Source organism: Salvia splendens, chromosome 14, assembly GCF_004379255.2.
Source record: "Salvia splendens isolate huo1 chromosome 14, SspV2, whole genome shotgun sequence".
In the NCBI taxonomy this organism is placed as follows: Eukaryota; Viridiplantae; Streptophyta; class Magnoliopsida; order Lamiales; family Lamiaceae; genus Salvia; species Salvia splendens.
This window is the reverse complement of record NC_056045.1, coordinates 20773148-20800027: the sequence shown is the minus strand read 5'-3', so window position 1 is coordinate 20800027 and position 26880 is coordinate 20773148. Positions and strand designations below refer to the sequence as shown.

The 26880-nt window shown below is 38.0% G+C and overlaps 1 protein-coding gene and 1 long non-coding RNA gene across 2 annotated transcripts; one reads left to right on the top strand and one right to left on the bottom strand.

The window, feature by feature from the left end:
- Window positions 1-21867: 21867 nt before the first annotated feature.
- On the bottom strand, window positions 21868-24113 carry LOC121763811. Its single transcript, XM_042159896.1, has 4 exons — window positions 23957-24113; window positions 23806-23883; window positions 22470-22532; window positions 21868-21910 (listed from the first exon to the last, which is right to left on the bottom strand). The coding sequence occupies exons 1-4, from the start codon at window positions 24111-24113 to the stop codon at window positions 21906-21908; spliced, it is 303 nt and encodes a 100-aa protein (XP_042015830.1). The 3' UTR covers window positions 21868-21905.
- Window positions 22695-24529, top strand: LOC121763813. Its single transcript, XR_006042502.1, has 2 exons — window positions 22695-23925; window positions 24033-24529. It is a non-coding gene; the product is annotated as an uncharacterized LOC121763813 (long non-coding RNA).
- The last annotated feature ends 2351 nt before the right edge of the window (window positions 24530-26880 follow it).

The window sequence follows — 26880 nt, the reverse complement described above, 5'->3', positions numbered from 1 at the left end:
CCAGGCGTACAAGTTGCCACATCCGGAAACGAATGAAGAGTGCGCCCCCGGGAGGATGAACTACCAACCGGATGAAACCCTCGTATTGGCGAGGTGTTGGGTGGATATTTCGGAGGACCCGGTATTTGCGAACAACCAAAAGCAGGTTGCGTACTGGGAGCGCATCGTCGAGCGCTACAATGAGGCGAAGCCGTCGAGCGCGTACAAGCGCCATAGGGAGCAGCTCTGCAAGCACTGGGATTAGGTGAAGAACCAAGTCAACCTGTTCTCGGCGGAGTACGAGAAGTGCTTGAGGGAGCAGGGAAGCGGCGAGAGTTTGAGCGATGTGCGCGATAGAGTGCTGTTGTCGTACCAGTCATTGTACGACGACTTCAAGCATTTCAACATCTGGGTGCTCTTGAAGGACAAACAGAAGTTCCAAGGCGGGATTCTGCCATCGGCTGCGCCAAAGAGGACGAGGACCACCGAAGTCGGTGCTTACACGAGCAGCGAAAGCGGCGCATATCCGGTGGACCTCAACCGGACGATGTATGAGGAGGAAGAGAGTTCCGGCACACTAGTGTCCTCCCAGCGTCAAGGCTGCGAAGAACAAGGGGAAGGCGAATGCGACATCCTCCTCACAAGCCGCGGCCGCCCCCCATCGCCGATCGCCGATCACTTGCCTACGCGGAGTTGGCAGCGGCCGCCAACCGGAGATTGTTGGACACGCACAACGCCTTCATGCAGTGTCAGGACTCGGCCAAAGCCGAATACCTCCAGGGGATGATCGATGAGCTGCGCCGCAAGTTGGGACTTTTGTAGAGTAGTCAACTTTTTTTCATTTCTAACTCGTGTAACTTTTTTTAATCAATGTAGGATTTGCCTCTTTAATTAATCGTGGTGTTTTTTAATTATTTTGCATTGACATATTTGAAAACATTTAAATTAATTAACAAAACAATAGTGAAACCTATAGGGCGGCTTATAGGGCGCCCACTACAGGTGGAAGGGTAGGAGGATAAAATGATGATGTGATAGTGCATAGGGCGCCTGAAGGGAGAGAGGGTGATGTGTGTATGTGTGTGAAAATGCGATGTGCTGTGCTAGGTCGAGATACCAAGTCCTATGAACCCACTAGATCACTTGGTCTAGGAACTCAATGGAACACGGAATACTTTGTCGTTGTACACACAAAACTCCCCTTCAAAGATCCCTAAACCCGAATACTATGGATTAGTATAGAGAAGCAGGGGTCGATCCCACGAAGACGGACACGTAAGAAAGCATTTAGAGACTCTTGACAAAGGCGGCTGCTGTAACTACAACTAGACCTAGGCAAGAAATGTAACACTAGACCTAGAAAACTGTAAACATGCTGAGATCAAACGTCCTCATGACTGCTAGATATTAAATTCACTTCCTAGACCGTGTAAACGACTACCTAATTTAGCTAGACATAAAACGAATAACAGTGGGGACCATCATTCCAGAAATAGCAGGTACGGCAGAAAAGCTGCAAATAACGAACTGGGAATTTAACTAACAACGACATGCATTTCTCTAGCTGAATCAGACACGAAGATGAAGGAAACAGAGCACATACCCTGATTCGAACAGAATATAAAAGTTTGGTTGTCGGAAACTTGCAACAAACCGGAAAATAACACAGATCTACATAAACTAGACGGAGCGAAATAAAAACACGAAGGCTAGGCATCAAATTAAACCAACTCTGTTCAGATCTCTCGTCGGATGCTTAATCCACTCCGGATCCAAGCGATCCAAGTCCTACAACAACCAGAATCATCCCCATAACTTCCGATTCTAAAGATCTACTCCGATCAACAACCAATTCAAACAATTCTACACAGATTCAGTGAGCAAATGCGAAAAGCATCCAAAACAAGTACTAGCACGAACTCCAGAAAAACACAGTAAATGAAGCAGAAACAAACACCATCAACATTATGGAAAATAGCTTGCATAAACCCACAGAATAAAGGGTAAACAGAGTGCCGAGCTTCGAACAGCGAAGCTCGGTGAAATCCACAAAATAACGAGAAATAAATTGGAAATTGTTTCTTCGCCCTCGACAGGACGGTGTTACACCCAAATGAAACTACTGTAAACAGGAAGTGAACCCAGACGTGAGCCCCCGAATTTCCCAAAAAGAACCCAAGTGTGTAAGAGAAAAGTGAGCTCCTAGCTACAATCCGTAACGAGGCCTCCACCGAGAAGGTCCCTCTAGAATGCATGCTTCCTTCCTTATATAGGCGCAGACATAATCTTCTAGAAGCCTTCGTAGAAATCTCCATTCTACCATTCAGCTCTGAGATTTCCTCCGTCTTGCAATTTCCTCCACAATGCTCACTTTTTCGCCAGTTTCCTCGGACCATGTGATTGTCCTCTCTCTTTCCTGGACCTCGCAAAATTCTTCTGCACACCTGGCTTAAGACGTGTGTTAAACCCCGTAATTTCATGAATTTTTCCCTTAGACCTATGCATGAAATTAGCCTTATCAGCGCCCCTCTAATGCCCTAAGTATAATAATCACAGCAACAATTTGTGAGAAATGTTAAAGTAAAAGGTCACATTGCCAAAAATAAAAATTATTTGAATTAAATAAAAACCAATTGTGCTCCAAATAAATTATAGAGGTTCAGAGTAGCTTACATACTGCGACTGCATGCATCACGTGTCACAATAGGTTTAGACCACTAAATTTGTAGCTTATATATTGCATCATGCGTGACAATATATCTAGGTCATTGAATTTTTTTTATTAAGTAAATGTCAAAACTGGTCTGGAACATATACTCATTTTATGATTTTGGTCCTATACTTTATCTTTTAAATTTTTTCATCCTGAACATTTCAACTCGGATCACAATTGTTCCTACACTAACAATTCCATCAATTTTTAAACGGTTTTAACCCGATTTTGATGGTTTTTACAGTCCCAATCGAGTTAAAACCGTTTAAAAATCGGTCAAAATCGGGTTAAAACCGTTTAAAAATTGAAGAAATTGTTAGTGTAGGATCAATTGTGATCCGAGTTGAAATGTTCAGAATGCAAAAATTCAAAAGATAAAGTATATGACCAAAATCATAAAATGGACATATATTCAGGACCGGTTTTGACCTTTAGTCTTTTTTTATTTCTATACTTCACATCAAGCATGTTCATATTCATATATACTAGTAATATATGCTGTCAAAATTCTTGGTCAAAATCTTTTTTCAATAAGAGATGGAATTTATGGTTGCCATTTATTTCTTGGTCCGCTAATATTAATACGAAATAAGTAGTCAAAAAATGAACGTACACATTTAATTAAATGTTCTAATGGTACATTTTTTCAAAGTCATTATGTTATGTCACTCGACGGGATGAAATCCCTACTTTTCTACAAAGCACAACAAATGTTGCGTGTTTACAACAAGAGTGTGATTCTTTTCTTTTACATGCTAGTACAGTAGTACTAGTATTTTTATTGTAGTTATAATTTCTATTTACACACTAAAATATGAAGTAGTACTATAAAAGTCAATTACATTCGTAAGTTATACTTGCAGATTAAACATCATATCAAATATTACGCGTATATATTTTTTTTGTTCAATATTCTTATTTAGCACGTAAAAAAATAGAGTTAACGGAGTACATATTAGGCCATATACTTGTTACGGTGCACGTTTGCGGTCCATGTACTTACAAAATATCATTTGTGTTATCTACACTTGTACTTATGCACTTTAAAAAAAAAAATCACTTATAGACCATTTTTTGGTCGAAAACACTCCCAAAGGGGTAGAGGGTATATCTGTACACTATTTTCTCACTTTCGATGTCAGGTGGTCGATTAATATGTAATGGTAGCAAATACGCGACTCAATCTTGCTATCACAACAAGATCGATTCCGGAACAAGAAGAACAAACACTCGATATGAAAATGAATAAAGCTAAGAACAACTCTCGGAGAATTAATGGAAATCTTGTATTCAATTTCTTGTGGAAGATTACAAACTGATGGATGAAAAATCTTTTTCTCTCACTCAGCTTGCACAGCTCGGTTATTCACTCTATATAACACTAATCTAACAACCAAAACAAATCCAACGGCTGTCATTTAAGCTAACTAACTAATCGCATCCGACGGCTCACGTTTGTCTATGCATCAGTTAATAACAACGGCCAACACCGAACTCGACTAAGTTCGGCCAACACCGAACTCGACTAAGTTCGGCCAATACCGAGCACCAGCAAGCTCGGCTAATCACCGAGCACGATTAAGCTCGGCTAATCACCGAGCACGATTAAGCTCGGCTAACACCGAGCTGCAATCAATCACCTAACAGTATATCAGTCCCTGCCGCGCACGATTAAGCTCGGCTAACACCGAGCTTGACTGATTGTGCAGTTTTGCCCCAATCCTCATAACAAATCTCCACCTTGGGACACAACTGGACAATCCACAGAGCATATCCATCTTCCACAATCACTCCAGCTGAATCAGATTCACCAAATCCATGCAATACTTCAACTTAAGTCCGGGTAACACCTTTGTTAGCATATCAGCAGCATTGTGCTCAGTAGCTACTTTCTCAATCTTTACTGAGCCCTTTTCAACTTCATCCCTCACAAAATGAAGCTTAACATCCACATGCTTGCTCCTCTCATGGAATGTCTGATGTTTTGATAGACATATGGCACTATTTGAATCACATAATACAGTCACAACTTCTTGATCGACTCCAAAATCCGAGCAGATTCCTTTCAGCCACATGCTCTCCTTTACAGCCTCAGCCATGGAAATATATTCTGCCTCAGTTGTTGAGAGTGCCACCACAGATTGCAAACTCGATTTCCAACTTACAGCAGCTCCATACATGCAGAAAACATAGCCGGATTGGGACTTCCTTGTGTCAATGTTAGTTGCAAAATCAGAATCACAATATCCCAATAGAGGCTGTGTATCAAAATTCTTACTTCCATCAAACAGTATGCCATAATCCCGAGTGCCATTGAGATACCTTAATATCCATTTTAAAGCTTGCCAATGCTGTATACCCGGATCAGCCATGTACCTGCTCACAACACTTATTGCCTGGCTGATATCTGGCCTTGTACACACCATGGTGTACATGATACTCCCCACTATGTTTGCATATGGGACCTTATCCATTTCTCTTCTCTGTTCATCATCTTTAGGGCTTTGATTGCTGCTGAGCTTGAACTGTGAACTCAGGGGCATGCTCACTGGTTTGCTATGATCCATCTGGAATTTCTTGATCACACTACTGATATAATCCCTTTGAGTCAGCCATATCTGCTTGTGATCTCTATCTCTGATAATTTCCATCCCAAGAATCTTCTTGGCATCACCAAGATCTTTCATATCGAATTCAGATTTCAGATCAGCCTTCACTAACTCCACCTCTTCCTTATGCTCTGCAGAGATCAGCATATCATCTACATATAACAGTAGATATGCTACAGCAACTCCACCTCTTCTCTTGATGAACACACAGTGATCATACAAAGATTTTTCAAACCCAATCTTCTGCATGAACACATTGAACCTCAGGTACCACTGCCTTGAGCTTTGTTTGAGACCATAGAGACTTCTTTTTAGCAAACACACTTTCTTTTCATCTCCTGGCTTCACAAAACCAGGTGGTTGCTCCATGTATATTTTTTCTTCAAGTTCACCATGGAGAAAAGCAGTTTTAACATCAAGTTGTTGCAATTCCCAATCTCTTTGAGCAACTATAGCAAGTAATAGCCTGATGGAGCTGTGTTTGACAACAGGTGAGAAAATTTCATTGTAATCCACACCCTCCCTCTGTGTGAACCCCTTAGCCACCAACCTTGCTTTGAACCTGATATGGTTGTTGTTGAAGGCCTCAACCTTCTTTTTGTAAATCCATTTGCACCCTACTGTTTTCTGATCAGTAGGCCTCAGTACCAAGATCCATGTGTGGTTTTTATACAAGCTATCAATCTCCTCTTGCATAGCTAACAACCACTGATCCTTTTCAGGGCTTCTGATTGCTTCTTTATAAGATGAAGGTTCATGGTAATCCATCTGTTCAGCCACTGCCAGTGCATAGTGCATCATGTCATAATCATTAAATCTAGAAGGGAGCTTAATATTCCTCTTTGCTCTGTTTCTAGCAATCACTCTCTCTGGTGTTCTGATTTCAGCTTGCATTCCAGAAGCTCCACCACCACTGACATCAGATGTAGCATTTAGATCAGTCTGAGTTACATCTGTAGTTACTCTCTGGTTCTCCACCTCAAAATGAACTTTCTGATTATCCTTGTTGAGGAAAGGCATTTCAGATTCTTTGAAGATCACATCTCTGCTAACCACCACTTTCTTGTTTCCTTCCTCACAGCACCACAGCCTGTACCCACTGACTCCCATCTGATACCCAATCATTACACACCTGAGAGCTCTAGGTTCCAATTTACCTTGCTTTATGTGAGCATAAGCTCTACACCCAAATGGCCTCAGTTTTGAATAATCCCCATAAGATCCATACCATTTGCTGTTTGGGGTCTGATTTTCAATGGCAGCTGAAGGACATTTATTGATCAAAACAACAGCAGTAGAGGCTGCTTCACCCCAAAATGGTTTAGACATTCCAGACGCTATTAACATGCACCTCACCCTTTCAAGAATGGTTCTATTGATCCTCTCAGCAACCCCATTTTGTTGTGGGTTGTGAGGGACTGTTCTGTGCCTCTTTATCCCCTTATCTTTACAGAATCCATCAAATTCATGGGACAAGAACTCAAGCCCGTTGTCAGTCCTAAGACACCTCAATGGCTTTCCTTTCTCCAACTCAACACCTACACACCATTCTTGAAACCTCTGGAATGTTTCTGACTTGTCTTTCATTATTACTATCCAAACCTTCCTTGAAAAATCATCAACAAAGGATAAGAAATACCTGCCTCCTCCAAGGCTATTCATTGGTGCAGGTCCCCATATGTCACTGTGAACATATTGGAGAGGCTCTTTCGATGTGTGCTTGCCCACTCCATATGGCAGTTTTTTGCTCTTACCAAGTATGCACTCCTCACAAGATCCAATGTGTCTTTGTACATCAGACTCAGACATCTGAATTATGCCTTGTTTCACCAACTGCATCATCCCAGCAACTCCTACATGCCCGAGCCTTGTATGCCAATTGATGGTTTGTTGAGTTGAATTTGCAGAACCATCAATAGGCTCAGCTTGTAGATAATAGAGTACATTACTTCTGATAGCTCTCATAATCGTCTGGCCATCCTTTGTAACAAGCATTTCTCCACCATAAAGGGTCAATCTATAACCTATCTTCTCAAGAAGTCCCAATGAGATCAAATTTCTCTTGATGGATGGGATGTACCTTACATCAGTAAGCTTTCGCAGTGATCCATCTTCCATCCTCAAGCATATGTTCCCAACACCCCTTACATCACACACATGATCATCTCCTAGCAACACCGAGCCTTCAGATTCCTTTAAATCTTGGAACCAGTCAAGGTTGGAGGACATATGGAAACTGCAACCTGAATCCATGATCCACAGCCTTGATAATGGACTATCCTCCACCACATTGAGAGCTCTTGCCTCTTCAATTTCCTCAGTGATAGCTGCTGTACCATCTGCTTTGTGATTTTCAGCTTGTCTTTTCTTCCAAGCAAAGCAATTTTGCTTGATGTGTCCTGGTTTCTTACACCAAAAACAACTTCTTGACTCCTTCTGATCACCTTCCTTCGCACCCCGTGGTCTCCATTTATCAGATGAGGGTTTCTTGAATTTGAATTGTTTCTTTGATGCAGTCTTCACATTAAGGCTTTCAGCAGCTTGATCGATTTGCTTGCTGACAGATTTCTGCATTCCCTTCAGCTTTAATGCAGAATATACCTCCTCTAAAGTCACCTTCGAATCCCTTCCAAGAAGTATTGAGTCTTTAAATTGCTCAAAACTCTGAGGCAGAGCATTCAATAACATCAAAGCTTTATCCTCATCTTTCATGGCATCATCCACACTCTCAAGATCATCTATGCACTTGCGAAAATCTTCTAATTGATCTGCTAAGTTCTTGGAGTCAGAAAACTTGAAATTGAATAACCTTTGTTTGAGATGCAATCTATTTGAGATCGACTTCTCCATATAGATTTTCTCTAACTTCTCCCAAACTCCTGCGGCATCATCTTCCTTTTGAACCTCCCTCAAGACTCTATCGCTGAGGCACAAGACAATCGAGCTATACGCCTTGTATTCCAGTTCTTGAGATTTCGCCGCATCCATTCCTTGAATCTCCTCCTCATCCGCCTTGGATTTGACATAATCCCAGACTCCTTGCTGCATAAGAACAGCTTTCATTTTCAATCTCCACAGGCCGAAATCATTTTCGCCGGTGAACCGCTCAACGTCGAACTTCGTGGTAGACATTGTTGAATGCGTCGTCCTTCTTCGTTTTCCCACAGACGGCGCCAATTTGTAATGGTAGCAAATACGCGACTCAATCTTGCTATCACAACAAGATCGATTCCGGAACAAGAAGAACAAACACTCGATATGAAAATGAATAAAGCTAAGAACAACTCTCGGAGAATTAATGGAAATCTTGTATTCAATTTCTTGTGGAAGATTACAAACTGATGGATGAAAAATCTTTTTCTCTCACTCAGCTTGCACAGCTCGGTTATTCACTCTATATAACACTAATCTAACAACCAAAACAAATCCAACGGCTGTCATTTAAGCTAACTAACTAATCGCATCCGACGGCTCACGTTTGTCTATGCATCAGTTAATAACAACGGCCAACACCGAACTCGACTAAGTTCGGCCAACACCGAACTCGACTAAGTTCGGCCAATACCGAGCACCAGCAAGCTCGGCTAATCACCGAGCACGATTAAGCTCGGCTAATCACCGAGCACGATTAAGCTCGGCTAACACCGAGCTGCAATCAATCACCTAACAGTATATCAGTCCCTGCCGCGCACGATTAAGCTCGGCTAACACCGAGCTTGACTGATTGTGCAGTTTTGCCCCAATCCTCATAACATAATATAAGCACATAGCGTAAACAATCAATGTCAGGAGTAAAAAACGAATCAAAATATTTTCATCACATAAATCCCTACATGTGTGATCATCACTGCACAATTGAGGAGCATCCATGAATTTGAAATGAAAGTACCAATTGATACAAACAAAACAGAAAATAGAGAATAGAGAATAGATGGATAAATAAGGATAATTAGGATGAAAAAAATCGTACCTAAGTTAATGTCAAATTCTCTTAATCTTTTACTTTTGTAGAATGCTTCTATTTAGAACCACTAATTTTAATTGGGACATCAAGATATTTTAAAAGCGTTATTATTATATTTAGACACATAAATTAATATTTTTAATTGTCTTAACAAATATCCTTAGCCATTCTCATTTTTTTCGTCGACCCCTTTCACCCATATCATTGAAAGCATAGATAAATTACTTCATAATGTATTGAAAATAGCAAGTCATAAAATCCAATTTTACTGGAGCTTAGTTTGACACTTGGTAGTTGCTACTGATGGTATGTGCTATACTGAAGTTCATGAATATTTTTATAAACTTAAATTAAATCAAACAGCAATTCAAAATATAATAATAAACTTTAAGTTTGAGTTTGACAATTAGCGCAGCAACCGTTTAATTTCTGATTGGCACAAAATGCATTACAAAAAATAAAATAATAGAGGTTCCCATAGAGTCAAACCACCGATAAATACAATAATTGCATTTGTGTGTTTATAGGTAAAGGAACATTATGTCACAAACCTTCTTTGTGTCTGTACACAATCATGCTATATTTGAATTTCTTGGGCACTATCACAAGTTATAACAAAAAGGATATAGGCCAAACTACGACGTCAACATAATCAAAATAAAATTAACCGAGAATTAATAAAATTAATATATGGCCGAATTTAAATAAAATTGACCACAATTTTCAAGCAAATTCCAAATTTGGCTAAAAAATAAAAACAGACAAAAACTATTTATACATATTTCATTAATTTGCTGAGAGTAAAAAGCTCAAGGTAGAGGCCCAATTTGATATACCTTTATTTCAGATATCTTGTATCTTGATTTGTCTTATAACTGAACAAATAATTTTAAGTATAAATATTGTATGATACTCAATACGAAAATCCACACACCAACGTCAAGAAAGCAACATAAAACATCAATATTTTGGAATACGAAAAAACATGAGTGTGTGTGAGTTTACTTAATGTAGTTAATGCATGAGGCCAAAGGTTTCGGTTCGAATACAGTAGAGCATGAAGTTTATCTTTCATTTAGATTGTCTTAATTGGAAGAAAAAAAACCGATAAAAACAAGAGCCCTACATGCATGATCCCACCATGTGTCAATGTTTCTTTATATAATATGAAAGAATATAACAATGTAGGAAAATGTAGAAAGCAAGGAATATAGTATGAAAGAATACTCTCCTACCACAAAATAACAATGGAGTTGAAACAGAATGAAATTTAATGTCCAACTACCAAGCTCAACCAAAAAAAAACAAGTGGTCCGGGCAAACAAAAAAGGAGTGTAATACAAAAAGGTCTACGTTAAGGCAACAAAGAAATAAACAAAAAAATTCAAGAGATGCATCATATACAAACACAAGAACCCAATTTTTTATTTGCCAGTTTCTCATTAGTCTGTAAATAAAAATAATGCAATTGACCATATAATATGGACCTACTATATATATTAAAAATATTTAACATCCACCAAATTGAGCGCAGCGGAAATTGCAGACAAGAATAACAGATCTAGATTCATAATTACATTGTAAGTTGAGCACGTAACACACAACGGAACTAAATCTTACTTGTTGTTGTGTTTTCTTCTACGATTGTGTCCTGCAAGTTGAATCCACTACTATCGAGGTCCACGTGTATTCTGATCCGATGCAGGAACAATTCCTCGGTACAATCGCTCTATAGAGAAAGCTAGGAATTCTCTACAAAGCTTTACGTATTTTCTCTCTAATGTTACGATATTTCTCATCTCCCACAATGGAGAATAAATAACCATTATATAGACAAAGAGTCATTAGGGTTTCATGATTGTTGGGCTTATGGACTAATTATAATTGTAGCCCAACTATAATTATTTAATCCATATTAATCTAATCTAGCCCATATCCTTTCAATCTCCCACTTGGACTAGCATTAGATATAATACGCAGTTCCTTTGTACCCTTGAGCGGATCAAAATACACTTATAGTGTGACCCTTTAGGCCCTCATTATCGACGGCGATCTAATCGAAGTCTGCACAAAACTCCTAGACTGCGTTGGCAGCGTAGCTCGATATATGACGGACGTTTACGTGAATTCGGTAAACAAGCCTTTACACAAAGTTTATAGTAATATCCTTTCATTCACGAACCACCCGATTGAGCCTAAGATTTGTCATGTGTCATCCAAATAGCTCAATCACTTTATCTCATCTTTATTAAATGACCCATTCGATCATATTCAATTACTTTAATTGAATATATCTTTGCATTGGCCAATGAATTAATGGTCAAGTAATATAGAGAATTTGAGTGTTCTCTCGAAATTCTAATCGAGGAATGAATCTCATTCTTGGCTCAACTACCATTTCCATTTATCTTATGATGTACCCAACACAAGTCCGTATCTTAATCCTCCGAGGGGAGGCAAAGCGTTGGACAAGATCAAAGCACACCACTCAACAAACAAAATGTGTAATGACCTCAGATCCAAGGACTATTACATACTTCATGCACTAATAAACTGTAGACACTTAACAAAACAGTTTAATAGTAGGGTATACCAATACTCTCCAAAGTATACCATGTGTCCATCACGAGTATCTAATATCTCATAGTTGTGAGAACAACTACATTCTCGAAGAATGTGATGCAAACCACATGCTAACCTATAACATATCATCAATATCCCATTCTTGATGATCATTGGTTAGGGCTATTTTAGAATTATACTATATCATTAATATCTCACACCATTAACGACAGTCATAATTCAAGGGAACAAATATTTAGAATAAAATCAAACATTTAAAACAATTATTCCAATAAGTGCACAAAACCCATAGAAAATGAAATTTTCATATAATGTGATCAAGTAATATTGTCTCAACACAAAATGTTTCTAAGACATATAAAACTGTAACTCCCACTGATTCAAAGCCATCTACCAACATGCATAACACCTAAGCTCTCAAAGTGCTTGTTGTGTTTTGCTATACATAACGGTTTGGTGAAAGGATCAGCCAAGTTATCATCAGTGGGTACTCTTTCTAATTTTATGTCGCCTCTTTCAATTATTTCTCTGATTAGATGATATCTTCTGGGAACATGCTTGTTCCTGTTCGTAGCTCTGGGTTCTTTTGCTTGCGCAACAGCACCAGTGTTGTCACAATACAAAGGTATTGCACTATTGGCACTCGGAATGACACCCAGTTCTTTAACGAACTCTAACAAAGCAACAGCTTCTTTGGCAGCTTCAGATGCAGCAATATACTCGGCTTCGGTGGTGGAATCGGCAGTTGTACCTTGTTTGGAACTATTCCAACTCACTGCTCCACCATTGAGGACAAAAACATATCCAGACTGAGACTTATAGTCGTCATGGTCTGTTTGGAAACTAGCATCAGTGTACCCAGTAACTGATAACTCTGGTTGTCCACCATAGACTAAGAAATATTCTTTAGTCCTTCTAAGGTACTTAAGAATAGTCTTAACGGTTTTCCAATGTTCCTCACCGGGATTTTGCTGAAATCTGCCTGTCATGCTAAGCGCATAGGCCACATCTGGCCTAGTAGAAATCATGACATACATAATAGATCCTATAGCCGAAGCATACGGGATCCTTTTCATGTTGTCTCTTTCTTTGTCATTAGAAGGACAATCCTTCTTTGACAATACAATGCCAAGTCCCATAGGAAGAAAACCTTTCTTAGAATTCTCCATTGAGAAGCGCCTTAGCAACTTATCTATGTAAGTGGATTGTGATAATCCCAACATCCTATTCGGTCTATCTCGATAGATCTTGATTCCAAGGATGTAGGAAGCATCACCCAGATCCTTCATCATAAAGGAACTAGACAACCATTCTTTCACGGATTGCATCATGGAACGATCGCTTCCCATAATCAAGATGTCATCAACATATATGATAAGGAAGACAACGTTACCATTCTCGCGTTTACTATAAACACATGGGTCCTCTTTGCTTCTGACAAAACCAAACGATTTGATTGTTCTGTCAAAACAAATATTCCAACTCCTCGAAGCTTGCTTAAGTCCATAGATGGACTTCTTTAGCTTGCACACTGCATTCAGCCTTTCTTTCGATACAAAACCTTCTGGCTGTGTCATATAGACATCGCCTTCTAATTCTCCATTGAGAAATGCGGTTTTGACATCCATTTGCCAAAAGTCGAAATTGTAGTATGCAGCAATTGCAAGTAATATCCTAATGGACTTGATCTTAGCAACTGGCGAAAAGGTTTCATCATAGTCAATGCCTTCGCGCTGACTATAACCCTTTGCCACTAACCTAGCCTTGTAGGTTTGTACTTTGCCATCTGCATCTCTCTTCTTTTTGAAGATCCATTTGCAACCTATGGGGTAAACCCCATCTGGCAAGTCAACTAGTTCCCAGACTAAGTTGAAGTACATCGAGTCCATTTCAGATATCAAGGCTTCAAGCCACTTCTCTCGATCGGTGTCCGACACCGCCTCGGTATAGGTCTTAGGCTCATCATCATCTAAATCAACTTCATCATCTTGGTTCTCAACCATTAGATTCAGTCTCTCAGGTGCACGACGAATCCTTCTAGGCCTATTGAGTTGGTTTTCTTCTGGCTCGGGCTGTTCATTCTGATTGTGAGTATGCCCAGGAATATCACTATGATCTTCTTGAGGTAGAGGTGATGCAACTATTGTATCATCTTGTATTTGATGCATCTCATTGTCTTGAGGAGGTTCTTCGAGAGTCCCTCTAAGGTCTCCTCTAATAGTATTTTCCCCTCCCAATAGATCATCAAAAACTCCCACTGAGTTATTGTTCAAACCATTTGACAATACATCATCCTCATTGTTAACTTGTGGTTCTTGAATTTCTTCAAGATCTACTGTATTTTCACCTTGTTCCTTGCAGACATAACTGTCTTCAAGGAACGTCACATTCCTTGATGTTATCACCTTGTGATTTTCAGGACAGTAGAAATCGTATCCCCTAGTTTGTTTAGGATATCCCACAAAGTAACACTTCTCACTTTTAGATTCCAACTTATCAGTCATTTGTTTCTTAACAAAAGCTGGACAACCCCAGGTCTGCATATAGTTAAGACAAGGCTTTTTGCCATACCATAACTCATATGGTGTTTTCTCAACTGATTTAGATGGAACTCTATTCAGAATGTAAATAGCAGTCAATAAAGCATGACCCCAGAGAAATAAAGGAAGACTAGCTAAACTCATCATGGATCGAACCATATCTAATAATGTTCGGTTTCTCCTTTCAGATACTCCATTCATTTGTGGTGTACCAGGAGGTGTCCAGTCCGACTGAATTCCATGCGATTTCAAGTAATCAAGAAATTCTCGGCTCAAGTATTCCCCTCATCGATCTGATCAAAGAGTTTTTATACTTTTCCCAAGTTGTTTCTCAACTTCACACTTAAACTCTATAAATTTCTCAAAGGCCTCAGATTTGTGTTTCATAAGATACACATATCCATACCTTGTCAAATCATCAGTGAAAGTAATGAAGTACGAATAACCACCTTTTGCTTGAGTTGGAAACGGTCCGCACACATCTGTGTGGATCAACTCTAGCACATCATTAGCACACACCCCTTTCCCAGAAAGTGACTTATTAGTCATCTTTCCTTTGAGACAGAATTCACAAGCACCATATGATTCAAAATCAAATGAATTTAGATAGTCTAACTTTCTCAATCTCGCTATCCTTTTCTCATTGATATGACCAAGTCTACAATGCCAGAGATAAGTAGCATTATCCGTATTACATAGCTTAAGTCTTTTATTTTGCACATTGAGAATATCCCGTTTGCATTCAAGCATATATAATCCATTCTCTAAAGAGGCATTTCCATAAAACAATCCATTATTAGAAAACGAGCACCTGCTGTTTGCAAAATGGAAGGAAAAACCTTCGATGTCCAACATCGGAATGGAAATAATATTCTTTGAAATAACTGGAACGAAATAACAATTATGTAAATCTAGTCTATGTCCTGAGGGAAGATCTAATCTATAAGTTCCCACGCGTTCGGCAGCAACTTTTGCTCCATTTCCTACACGTAGGTCTACTTCCCCAGGCCTCACTTTCCTGCTGTCAATTAAACCTTGCACATTATTACAAATGTGTGAACCACAAGCGGTATCCAATACCCAGGATTGTGAGTTATTCATAGACATATTTATCTCAATGACAAACATAGCTGAGCTCCCACTCATTGCACCTTGTGCCTTGAGTTTTGGGCAGTCTCTCTGCCACTCCGTGAAATTTGACCTAGTCAATTTGTTTGTTTCCATCATACACTCATAAGATAAGTTTGACATATTATCTGAACAGAAAATAAAACGAAAAGCGAATTAGAAAAGCATACAAAGATCACAATCGCATCACTAATCAAACAAGGGTTTATTGTATTGATTAGCTCCCACTAATTTTAACATATATTATGTCCCCCAAACATAAAATACGAATTTATATCTAATATAAATTTTAGTGGTCCAAGATCCAAGTCTATATTATTGCAGCCTCTGCGAGGGCTGATGACTACAATAATATCACCAGGTAGGCCTCCAAGCCAATTGTAACAACAATTTTACAATTCTTGGTTTATTAATCTAATTAATATACGTCCATAAATTATTCTGGTTGCGAGGGCTACTCAAAATAATTTAAGCAAGTCAACCCCATCACACGATGCCAACCATGCATCTATGAATGAGCCTAAACCTTGTAGATTTAGAGTAAACGCGAGGGCGTAAAACTCGTGGTCGAAAAGACTAGGAACATCAAACAATTGTGATGGACGACGCGTTTGTTTCAAAACAAGACTTATATTTTGTGGGGAAAAGTGTGATACTAGTTCTGTGAATATAATATCCAATATTAAATTTCAAACAATTACTGGGCGCCGCCTACCCAGACATAGTATAACACGGACTACACATACTGGGCGCCGCCTACCCAGACATAGTATAACACGGACTACACATACTGGGCGCCGCCTACCCAGACAATAAACGGTCTCTAACTACTATAGTTGAAATAAATAAGCATAAAATCAAATAGCATGCTTATCACATAAGATATCAAATAATGCTCAACAAATAAAATCAAATTTTATTCTCTAATTAAATGTGGATTTCATTATATTAATTCTAAATTAATATAATTATACATATTTAATATTAATTCCAAATTAATATTGTGATGTGGAGTATATATTATCATTTCCAGATGATAACTATGTCCCAATTTGTTAATCAAATTAACGAAATTAATTCAATCTGTATTAATTCTAAATTAATAAATTTGTAAATCAAGTAATAACTCCAAATCATCATCAAGCACATATATTATTTATTATTCCAAAATAATAATATTAACAAATTCTTGCTCATTAATCCATTAATCCAATTAATAAATTTATCATCTAATCTATATCAATTCCCAACTAATATAAATAGATATTTAATATTAATTCTAAACTAATATTAAAAGCACATTTAGGGTACTTAATATTAATTCTAAATTAATAGATACCCTAAACTGGCACTATTAATAAATAATAATTTCTCGGCATGGATTTATCGGCGGAAGCATGATTTTCTTTTCCAAACGATTCAAAATTGTTTGAAGTCAAACTCCAAAATCAATTTGCAATTTTCGGTAATATCACAAAATTCTTTTGAAGGAATTGAAATCTAATTTCAATTACGGAACCAGTTCTTAAATTTTGAAATCAAATTCAAAACAGACCAAATACGCAACAGTCATGTTTAATACAATATGATACCCATGTAATCATTACTCCAATTCAAAGGTTACAAAATCAAATTGATATACATCCATTAAAGGATTGGAGTCAGCGTACATAAGTAAACAATACACATAATTAATATGTCATAAATTAGGAAACAAAATCCACAAAATACGCATTTACATGATTCGGCCTTCGATGTTGTATATACAATTGAAATCAAATTTTAATTCATTAAATTCCAAATTCAAGTTGCAAGATGTTGTATATACAATTGAGATCAAATTTCAATTAATTGAATTCCAAATTCAAGTTCCAATATCCAAAACCACTCATTGAAAATTGACGTAATTGAAATTCAATTTCAACTTTTTGTCGTTTCGTTAATTTTGGATTCCAAAATCATTCTTTGAAAAGTGATTGAAATTTCAATTCTAATTTCTCGTCGGCGGCTAAGATTGGATTCCAAAACCAATATTTTAAGCATAGTGGATGAAAACAATTTTCAACCTAATTTCCTTTCGAAATCCAATTTCAAAATTCTGATTTCGAAAATCAATCCACGTATAATTAAATTACAAAATAAATATGAATAAGCCCCGGGCTCTGATACCACTGTTAGGAATTCTTGTATTCATCTAATGAGCGCAGCGGAAATTGCAGACAAGAATAACAGATCTAGATTCATAATTACATTGTAAGTTGAGCACGTAACACACAACGGAACTAAATCTTACTTGTTGTTGTGTTTTCTTCTACGATTGTGTCCTGCAAGTTGAATCCACTACTATCGAGGTCCACGTGTATTCTGATCCGATGCAGGAACAATTCCTCGGTACAATCGCTCTATAGAGAAAGCTAGGAATTCTCTACAAAGCTTTACGTATTTTCTCTCTAATGTTACGATATTTCTCATCTCCCACAATGGAGAATAAATAACCATTATATAGACAAAGAGTCATTAGGGTTTCATGATTGTTGGGCTTATGGACTAATTATAATTGTAGCCCAACTATAATTATTTAATCCATATTAATCTAATCTAGCCCATATCCTTTCACCCACCATGTGTCAATGTTTCTTTATATAATATGAAAGAATATAACAATGTAGGAAAATGTAGAAAGCAAGGAATATAGTATGAAAGAATACTCTCCTACCACAAAATAACAATGGAGTTGAAACAGAATGAAATTTAATGTCCAACTACCAAGCTCAACCAAAAAAAACAAGTGGTCCGGGCAAACAAAAAAGGAGTGTAATACAAAAAGGTCTACGTTAAGGCAACAAAGAAATAAACAAAAAAATTCAAGAGATGCATCATATACAAACACAAGAACCCAATTTTTTATTTGCCAGTTTCTCATTAGTCTGTAAATAAAAATAATGCAATTGACCATATAATATGGACCTACTATATATATTAAAAATATTTAACATCCACCAAATTGACATGTCACAAAATATGGTCTTATCAGTACCTACTATGCTTTACATGAAACGTTACACATCATTATTATTTATGGATGAGAACATAATTCACGATCTGCAATTCTGCATCATGCACCTAAACTCTACTTATATATATATATGTAGGGGGCGCACTACGTCAATAAGTGAAATTCTATCAAAATCAAAGTGAATATCAGCTATTGGATTCTGGATGATTGTGATAAGCTATATTATTAGACTAAAATGCTACATTATTTTGCTAAAATAGTACATTATTAGTCAAGATACATTATTAGACTAATAATTACGTTATTAGATCATGTGGTATTAATCTGACTGTTAGATCACAAGATCCAATAGACTATAATTTTTTTGATTTTGAACACTATTTAGCTTATGAGTCTGAATACATCCCTCTCGTCCCTATTTATGTATATGCAAAATTCATTGTTGTTAGGATTATTTTTTAAAATGCGAATATTGGGGTATACAAGAACTAGATTCCAAAAAAACATCGAGAAAATATAAAATAGAAAACAGTCATCCATATACTCGTGAACTCACCATCTCTAACCCAATTCAATAGTAGAAAATTGGCGTCTGATTATTTGTTCCATTAAGTCGTGGGAGCAATATTATGGAAAAGTGGAAAATGGTTTGTCATTGCTATTTCTACTATGAAAGTTGAATATGGCATGCTTTGAGGCCAACGTTCATGAAAAGTGATTGCGAAATTTAATCTCGGGCTTGGGGTTGTTAACATTATAGCCAAGCGCTGAGAATTTATGGGATTATTTTCGCGGATACTTCTTTATAAAGAAAGATAAGTACATGTAAGGTAACAAACACATTAAGTTTAAGTACTTGTCTACAGAGGAAGAAGTATAGAAACATAAAGTGTCCGTTGAGCATATTAGGACAAGTATAATTGGAGCGGATCCGTTAAATAAAGGATTATCACCCAAATGTTTATTGGCCATGAAAAACATATGAGTATATAGAGAAAGTCTTGCTATGCAGTTATATTGTGCTCATAAGGTATAAGACATTTGGAATTCAATTAGAGTTATGTTTCTGTTTATTGAATATGTTATCATTAAAGTATGTGTATACACTTATGGTTTATGGATAACATATGATGATTGAGAATAAATGTTTTCTCAATGAAAAGATAAAATATAAAGTTGGAATTGGTTTGTGATACATGGAAGGGATCATATCGCATAATGATGTGTGACCGCCATGATTAAATCGATTCTAATTTTATTATGGTATTTAAAGGATTTATGAACTTGATATAAAAGTGCGCATTTTGGTTATTATACCGTCAAGACGACACAAAGGTCAAGTGAGAGAATGTAAGAATATTTATATTCTTATATGAACTATGTGTCTATCGGTTTAATTATAAGGATCAAATTTATATTAAATGATAAGGATTCTAATGTTAAAGACGATTCCGTGATGGATCGGTTTCGATTAGAGAATTAGAATCGGGTGTATTGATAACCCTCCTCTATTACTTTAATTATGATAATATATATGTACATTAGTGTAAGTTATATGTATATTCTATATGTATACGAGAGGACAGAGTATACATTTAAATTGATTATACATGTAAATATATATATGTGTGCTTACGTACATGAAAAGAAAATGCATTAGGATTAGCATTTCATGTGACGGTTACTTAAATATTAAAGTAACAGTTATATTTGTATACGCACACATTAAAGAAATGATTGTACATATAAATAACTGTAAGCGCGGTGAATATATGATATGGAGTATTTTATAAGCGGTTGGCTTTAATAAGAGAATGCAGTTCTCGATTTTAAGCAATCAGCGTATTTCATAAGTAAATGAACCGGCGTGACTTTTGGTTCATACCGTTTACGTGTGTATAAATATGTGCATATGGTACTGGCAAATACACACTGAAAATATACAGGATACTCCCATAAAAGATAGTCACGGCTATTATATATTCAGCATTTACAAATATAGTTTTAGATTCTTTGTCCCAATTTAAAGAGAATTAAATGCGTTACTGATTATGCTTATGGAGTTAATTAGCATATGATGATATGATGGAATAAAAATATGAATAACTACCAACTGGCAGCTGGAAAGATAATCAAGGCGTATGGAATTTTAATTTGACAGAATTAATTTTGTCATCTTGCCCTAAGAGCATCCACAATAGCAAGGACTTCCCCACGAACTAGTACTAGGACGTTTCAAAAACACTTTCTGCCACGTCATAAGGACTTTCCATCCCACTGCCACATCATTAAGACTTCCCACTGCACAATAGTGGACTAGCACTAGGACAAGCACTAGGACTTCCAAACAACACAATTTCACATTTTATATACGAAATTTAAATACAAAATTAAAATTTCTACACGAATACGGAGAAAATGCGAATATTTTATATAAATAAAAAAATACATAATTAAAAAAAATACATAGTGAAATAAAAAAAATACATAGTTCAAAGAGAAAAATTAAAAAAAAAACATCCCCAAGCTTCGACACACGCGGCCCCCCTCTCACTCCTCGTCGTCCCCTAGGCCAGTCGCGGCGGCGTCGGAGTCCCCAGATGCTCCCCCACTGCTGATGGGTGGGAGCCCAACATCACGCCTCATCAAGTCGATGACCCCTGTAGCATCTCCTTGTGTATGGGGTCATCGGTCGCTCTCCACTCCTTGATGGTTTCTATCATGTTCGTATGATGTTGGATATGGGCAATACGGGTGAACTCGGGGGTCGGCTGGAATGTTGTAGGGCTGCCGATTGGACCTCCTGGGACCCGCTGCTGGCGGCTCCCCTAGACGCCCGCATCGCCCTCTTTTGCTCAATCGGGCGGTGACGGCGGCGGTTAAACGAGGGAGGACTCGGGATATCTTCGGCATCGTCGGGGAGGTTGGTGGAGCCGGCGCTGCTGCTGTAGTCGCCGCTGGAGTTGATCTTCTGCCACTTCGGTGTCACGACCGCATTTTCTAAGGATAGAAAACACGGTTGATCTCGACTAGGGGAGGATTAAAGAAGCGGGGAAGAAAGGGGAAAACACAAATCGACCATAGCTCGAAACAAATGAGAATAGCTCGAAATAAAATCAGACATTGGTTGCGAGACATGACTAATTAAGTGCTGATACATAGAAGAAAGATACTCGATCATGAAGACTCGAGTAATTATTTAAAAAAAATTCAAAATATCAGAGTTTTGAACAAAATAGACCTGAGTCTTTTAAGATGCACAACGGAAGCAAATGAACGCGGTTCCATGTATGAAGACATGAACCTCCGAGAGTCAAAAGCTGACTGAATTAAATGTCTTGTCTCAATAGCACTTCCTCCACCACTTCGCTGCTCAACCTGCACATTTAGAAATATATGCAGGGCTGAGTACAAGTACTCAGTGAACACATTGCCGAAAATTACACATATACATTTGAAAATATTGTCAAGCCATCATCACAGTAACACTCGGGGTGTTGTTGAAAAGACCCAAGCTTACTAAAAATATCACATTGGGTTGCAACCCCTTTTTCCGGTACTTAGCCATATCTGATCACATTGTGCCGTCGAGATTGTGTTCTCGCGCGATCACCTTCTCCGCCCATCATGTCAGAGGTATTCTTGTGCCGGGAAGGTGGCCACCTTCCACGGTCACCTGCTCTGCCGTTCACGGTCAGAGGTAGCTTGTGTACACTAGTCCGAGCGGGGACACCACCCTCACTGGGACCCGAATTCGACTTATATCATCATTCATAATTCCTTTGGCCTTAGCCAAACAGATAGGCATCGTACTAAAACATTTATAGCAAGACAACATTTTTAAGAGTCACAAACATGTGTTCGTGTTTTCATAAAATATCACCTCAAAATAATTTGCTTTTTTATCCACATTAGTATGTAGGATAGGAAAGTTCACCTTGTTCGTTTAGTTTCTTTAACTTGAATTTTCCTGACTCCACCCTTAACTCACGAAGATAGCCTTTTGAAAACAAACAACGTACTAATAAGATTCGAGAAATTCACATACTTATAGGAATGCATGCCCCTACTTTATTTCTTTTATCATTTGTTCACTGTTAGAAAATTTTAGAAACTTGCATATTAATTAAATTGGGAAATTTAATCAATAGCACTTCTTTACTAAACTTAATTATTTCTGTGACTTGAGAACGTCGTCTCCCTCTTTCTTTCCATTTCCTTAGCGGCCGCCCGAGGCGTCGCGGGGCGATGCCGGTCGGCCCTTAGCATCGCCAACTTTAACATCTTCCATCTTTGGAAATTTAATACTTTATTCGGCAATTATTTAAATGAGCTCCAACTCATTCCTTGAATAAATTCCAACATATTCAATTCCAAGCTCTACAAAATAAATCTCGGCCCAACGATTAAAACCTTGACCCATACTAATTAATTTCTTGGCTCACATTCCAACATATGATTAGTGTAGTCCATAAGGTAATCGGCAAATTTTTTCCTTAACAACTCCTTTGAGTCCACCTTATTCCATTTTTAAAATACTAAGGTCCAACAACTTAAAATGGCCCCAAACTAAAATAATTCCTTGGCCCAAATTCTTCATTATTTAGTGTGGCCCAACTAAAATGAATAAGGACCCAATATACTCCTTCCCCCATACGTGACTTTCCCCCATTTCACTTCCTTCTCCAATTCCAATCCCTAATTGAAGAAGCGGGCATTGTCTCCTCTCCCTCATTCTCACGCCTCCTCTCGCTCGTCTCTCTCTCTTCTCTTCTCTCTTCACCGTCGCGCCGCCATCCTCACCGTCTTTCTCCCGTTCCGCCGCCACCGCTGTGCATGTGCAGCCGTCCCGGAAGCCCGCTGGTCTGCACGCTCCGTCCCTCTCTCTCCCAGTCGGCCTCTCTCTCTCGGTCGGTCTCTCTCTTTCCCTCGATTCGCCGCACCGCCACCGCCGCTGCGGATCCACCGCCGTCGCCGAGAACCGCTGCTGTAGCCGCTGTTGTCCCAGCCTGCCGGTCAGCCTCCGATTGACTCCGAGTCCACCCCGAACCGACACCGCGCAGCCCCGAACAACTCCGAACAGCCCCGAAACGTCCCGGAACTAACCCGTTCAGCCCCGAAAGATAAGTTCCCTTTACCAAGTTCTTTCGCATTTCGATTTAATCGTGGGAGTGTTCAATTGTGTTAATTGCTTGAGTTATGCGATTAGTTCGGATGATGGTATGTTTATGCATAAACTGATGATTAAAACTCGAAATTTGGAGGGAGTATACCTTCAATTGACAGATCGTGAAAACGAAGCAACTTGATGAATCCCTCTGTATCTATTTCAATTGCCAGTTCCTCCTCAACTGTGAATTCAAGAATTGGTATCATGGAATTAAAATATGGAGGTTCGTATTCATGGAATTGTGAAGAAATTACCTTTGTTGAATAGATAACCACAGATCAAAACCGGAGTCTTGAACTCACGGTTCCTCTCTATTTCTTTTCTTTCCAGATTGTTGGTAGAATTAGGAAACTGATTTGTGAAGGGCAGATTATAAAGGGAAGGTAGTTGATAGATTTGGGGAAGATTCATGGAGTGGTGGTGAAAAAGATTGTATATCTACATATATGTATAAAAGATGGCTGTGAAAGTGGCGTGGGTAGCAAGTTGTGCAGCAAGTTGCTAACATTCTTATCCCATCTTTCTTCTTCTTTTTATTTTATTTTATTTTATTTTATTATTTAAGTATTATATTTATTTACTTATTTGTTTAATTTGGTGTAGGAAAAACCCAGTTTAAGCTCGTGGCTTTGGTGTAGGAAAACAAATAACATCCATAGTCTTCCCTGACGATGTACCAGACTTTCTTGGAGTACGAGCACGACCGTTGAACGGGCTGCGTGAACTTTTCCCTAATTGTAATAGATAAGGATTTGATAAATTTGTATAATAGTAATTTAGCGGACTTCGGAGATATGTCGGACATTATAAATTTTTATTTGGTGTTACTTTTTTTTTTACTTGAAATATTCGTTCGAGAACGAAGCAACGATTATTTATAATTCCAAGATCAATTATTATACATGAAAATGGCAGATTTCGAATACTACAACGATCACTTATTATTTATCTTTAGGCTAATAATAATAATAAGGTACGAAAGTTCGGGTTGTTACATTCTACCCCCCTTAAAAGAAATTTCGTCCCGAAATTTAGGAAGTATTTTGACAAAAAGCTCGGGATATTTCTCGTTCATTTTCTTTTCTAGCTCCCATGTTGCTTCTTCTGGTCCGTGGTTTTTTTTCCACAAAACCTTCATTGTAGTAATCGACTTGTTCCTAAGCTGTTGCACCCTTCGGTCTAGTATTTCTACCGGCTTTTCTTCGTAACTCAGGTCAGGTTCTAAAGCGATTTCTTCGTGACGGATCACATGTTTCGGGTCGAACACGTACCTCCGAAGTTGGGAGACGTGGAACACGTTGTGCACATTCCAAAAATTGGGTGGTAATGCTAAACGATATGCTACCGGGCCCACTTCTTCCAGAATTTCATAGGGTCCAATAAATCGTGGTTTTAGATTACCCTTGAGTCCAAATCTGGTTATTCCTTTGGAAGGGGATACTTTCAAGAAGACCTTCTCCCCGATGTTAAATTTCAATTCCGTTCGACGCTCATCGGCGTAGGATTTTTACCGGTCTTGCGCTTCCTTGAGGGTCTCACGCGAGGAAATTTAGAGGTGGTCTAATAGTTTTTACTTTGATATGAACTGAATTTGGGACCCAAGAGAAATATTCGAATCGTTTTTGCTTTGGGTAGGCTCCAAGGTAACCATGAAAATAAAACGATTATAATTATTTCAATTACGTGTGTATTTGGTTCACCACAAACTCTCACCAGTTGCTTGCAACAAAGGTTTTCATGAAGTGCAAAGACTAGGCTCAATTGAGCTCATTATGCTCACTCCTAGAAAAGAAAAGATACAACTTCAAAGGGCTTGAGCTATACCCATAGAACTTGAGAATTTCATTGTGGGAAGAGCTTGCCAGATGGACTAAATAGCGAAAGTGAGGGTATGATGAATAGAATGTAGATGTCAACAATAGGTTGCCAATAATATAATCGAAATGAACAGTGAAGTAGAAAAGTTTCAAGTATCCCTAGATGATAACAGGAAGAACTGAGATGGTTGGTTACAAATGAATTTAAAAAGAATAGTAAAAACAAACAATTGCAATTTGTTCAACAACACTGTGATAGAAGATCATATCAACAAAATTTTTTTAGAGTTTATAAGAAATTCAGGGAAACTAACTAATAAAGAGGGCAACAAGAGGAAACTAGCAAAGGGAGACGCAAGGTGCCAGCTTTAACATGGAGCTTGCAGAAAAGTTCAAATCAAGAGACAACAGTCATATTTGAATTCAGAAGATGAGATTACTCATGTAAAACAAAGAGCTTGTCAATATGTCTGAAAACACAAAGGGTCGAATTAAAAGGTTTAAGGTCTCACCAGATGGCGACTCCAATATAGTAAGACTGAAAATGATTAGGCTCAAGTGGATTTGAGAAGAGGAATAACAAGCAACTACCCTTTTGGGTCAACAATATCGTGATACTATATCACGTAAATGAATTCACAAAGTTTATAACCAAATCACGGAAATTAACTAGTAGAGAAGACAACCAAAGCAAACTAGTTTGGGAAGAGAGCAAACTAGTTTGGGAAGAGAGCAAACTAGTTTGCACTTGGAGTTGCTAGAGCTCAAAGCATGATGGAATAATTATAGTGGGATTAAAAAGAAGTGGCTATTCTTTATAAATTAATGAGTGTCAGCAAGTACCTTTGAAAACACCAAAGGTCTACTAATGATATTTGAAGAATATTATCATTGAAGAGACAATAGTTTAGGAAAACATGTTCATTCTGATGGCTATAAATAAAGTAACTCCTAGTATAGGAGTTTGGTGGTAAGAATTCAGAGAGTCTAAATATTGCTTCTTCATAGAACGAGTAGAAACTGAAAACATGAGGGAGCAAGCTCAAAACTGAAAGTGATTCACAACCCTAACATAGGAGAAGGAAAATAATGGCACATTACCTTGCAAAAGGAGTCATTTATGGTCTTAATTCAACAAAAGTATTTTGATCAAGGGAGATGCGAGAAAATGAAATTCATGGGAATCCAAGTAAGCGTTGCCGATGAATCTTCCTGGTTAACTACGATGGTGATACTCTGTTGTTTAACTCTTTATAGAGGATGGTAAATGAGTTATGGGAAACTTTGGTCACAAGCTACTTTCACTTTATGATCACGTCAGATGACCATATGTTGGGATTACGACTCTTTGGTACTCTCCA

Bases quoted from the DNA above. Each gene is read 5' to 3' on its own strand.
- LOC121763811 (XM_042159896.1), bottom strand. From the start codon at position 24,113: ATGAATCTTCCCCAAATCTATCAACTACCTTCCCTTTATAATCTGCCC. The intron at 23,884-23,956 runs GTAATTTCTTCA...TTGAATTCACAG, and splicing joins TGGTTATCTATTCAACAAAG to TTGAGGAGGAACTGGCAATT. The intron at 22,533-23,805 runs GTATACTCCCTC...TGTTTTCAAAAG, and splicing joins TCACGATCTGTCAATTGAAG to GCTATCTTCGTGAGTTAAGG.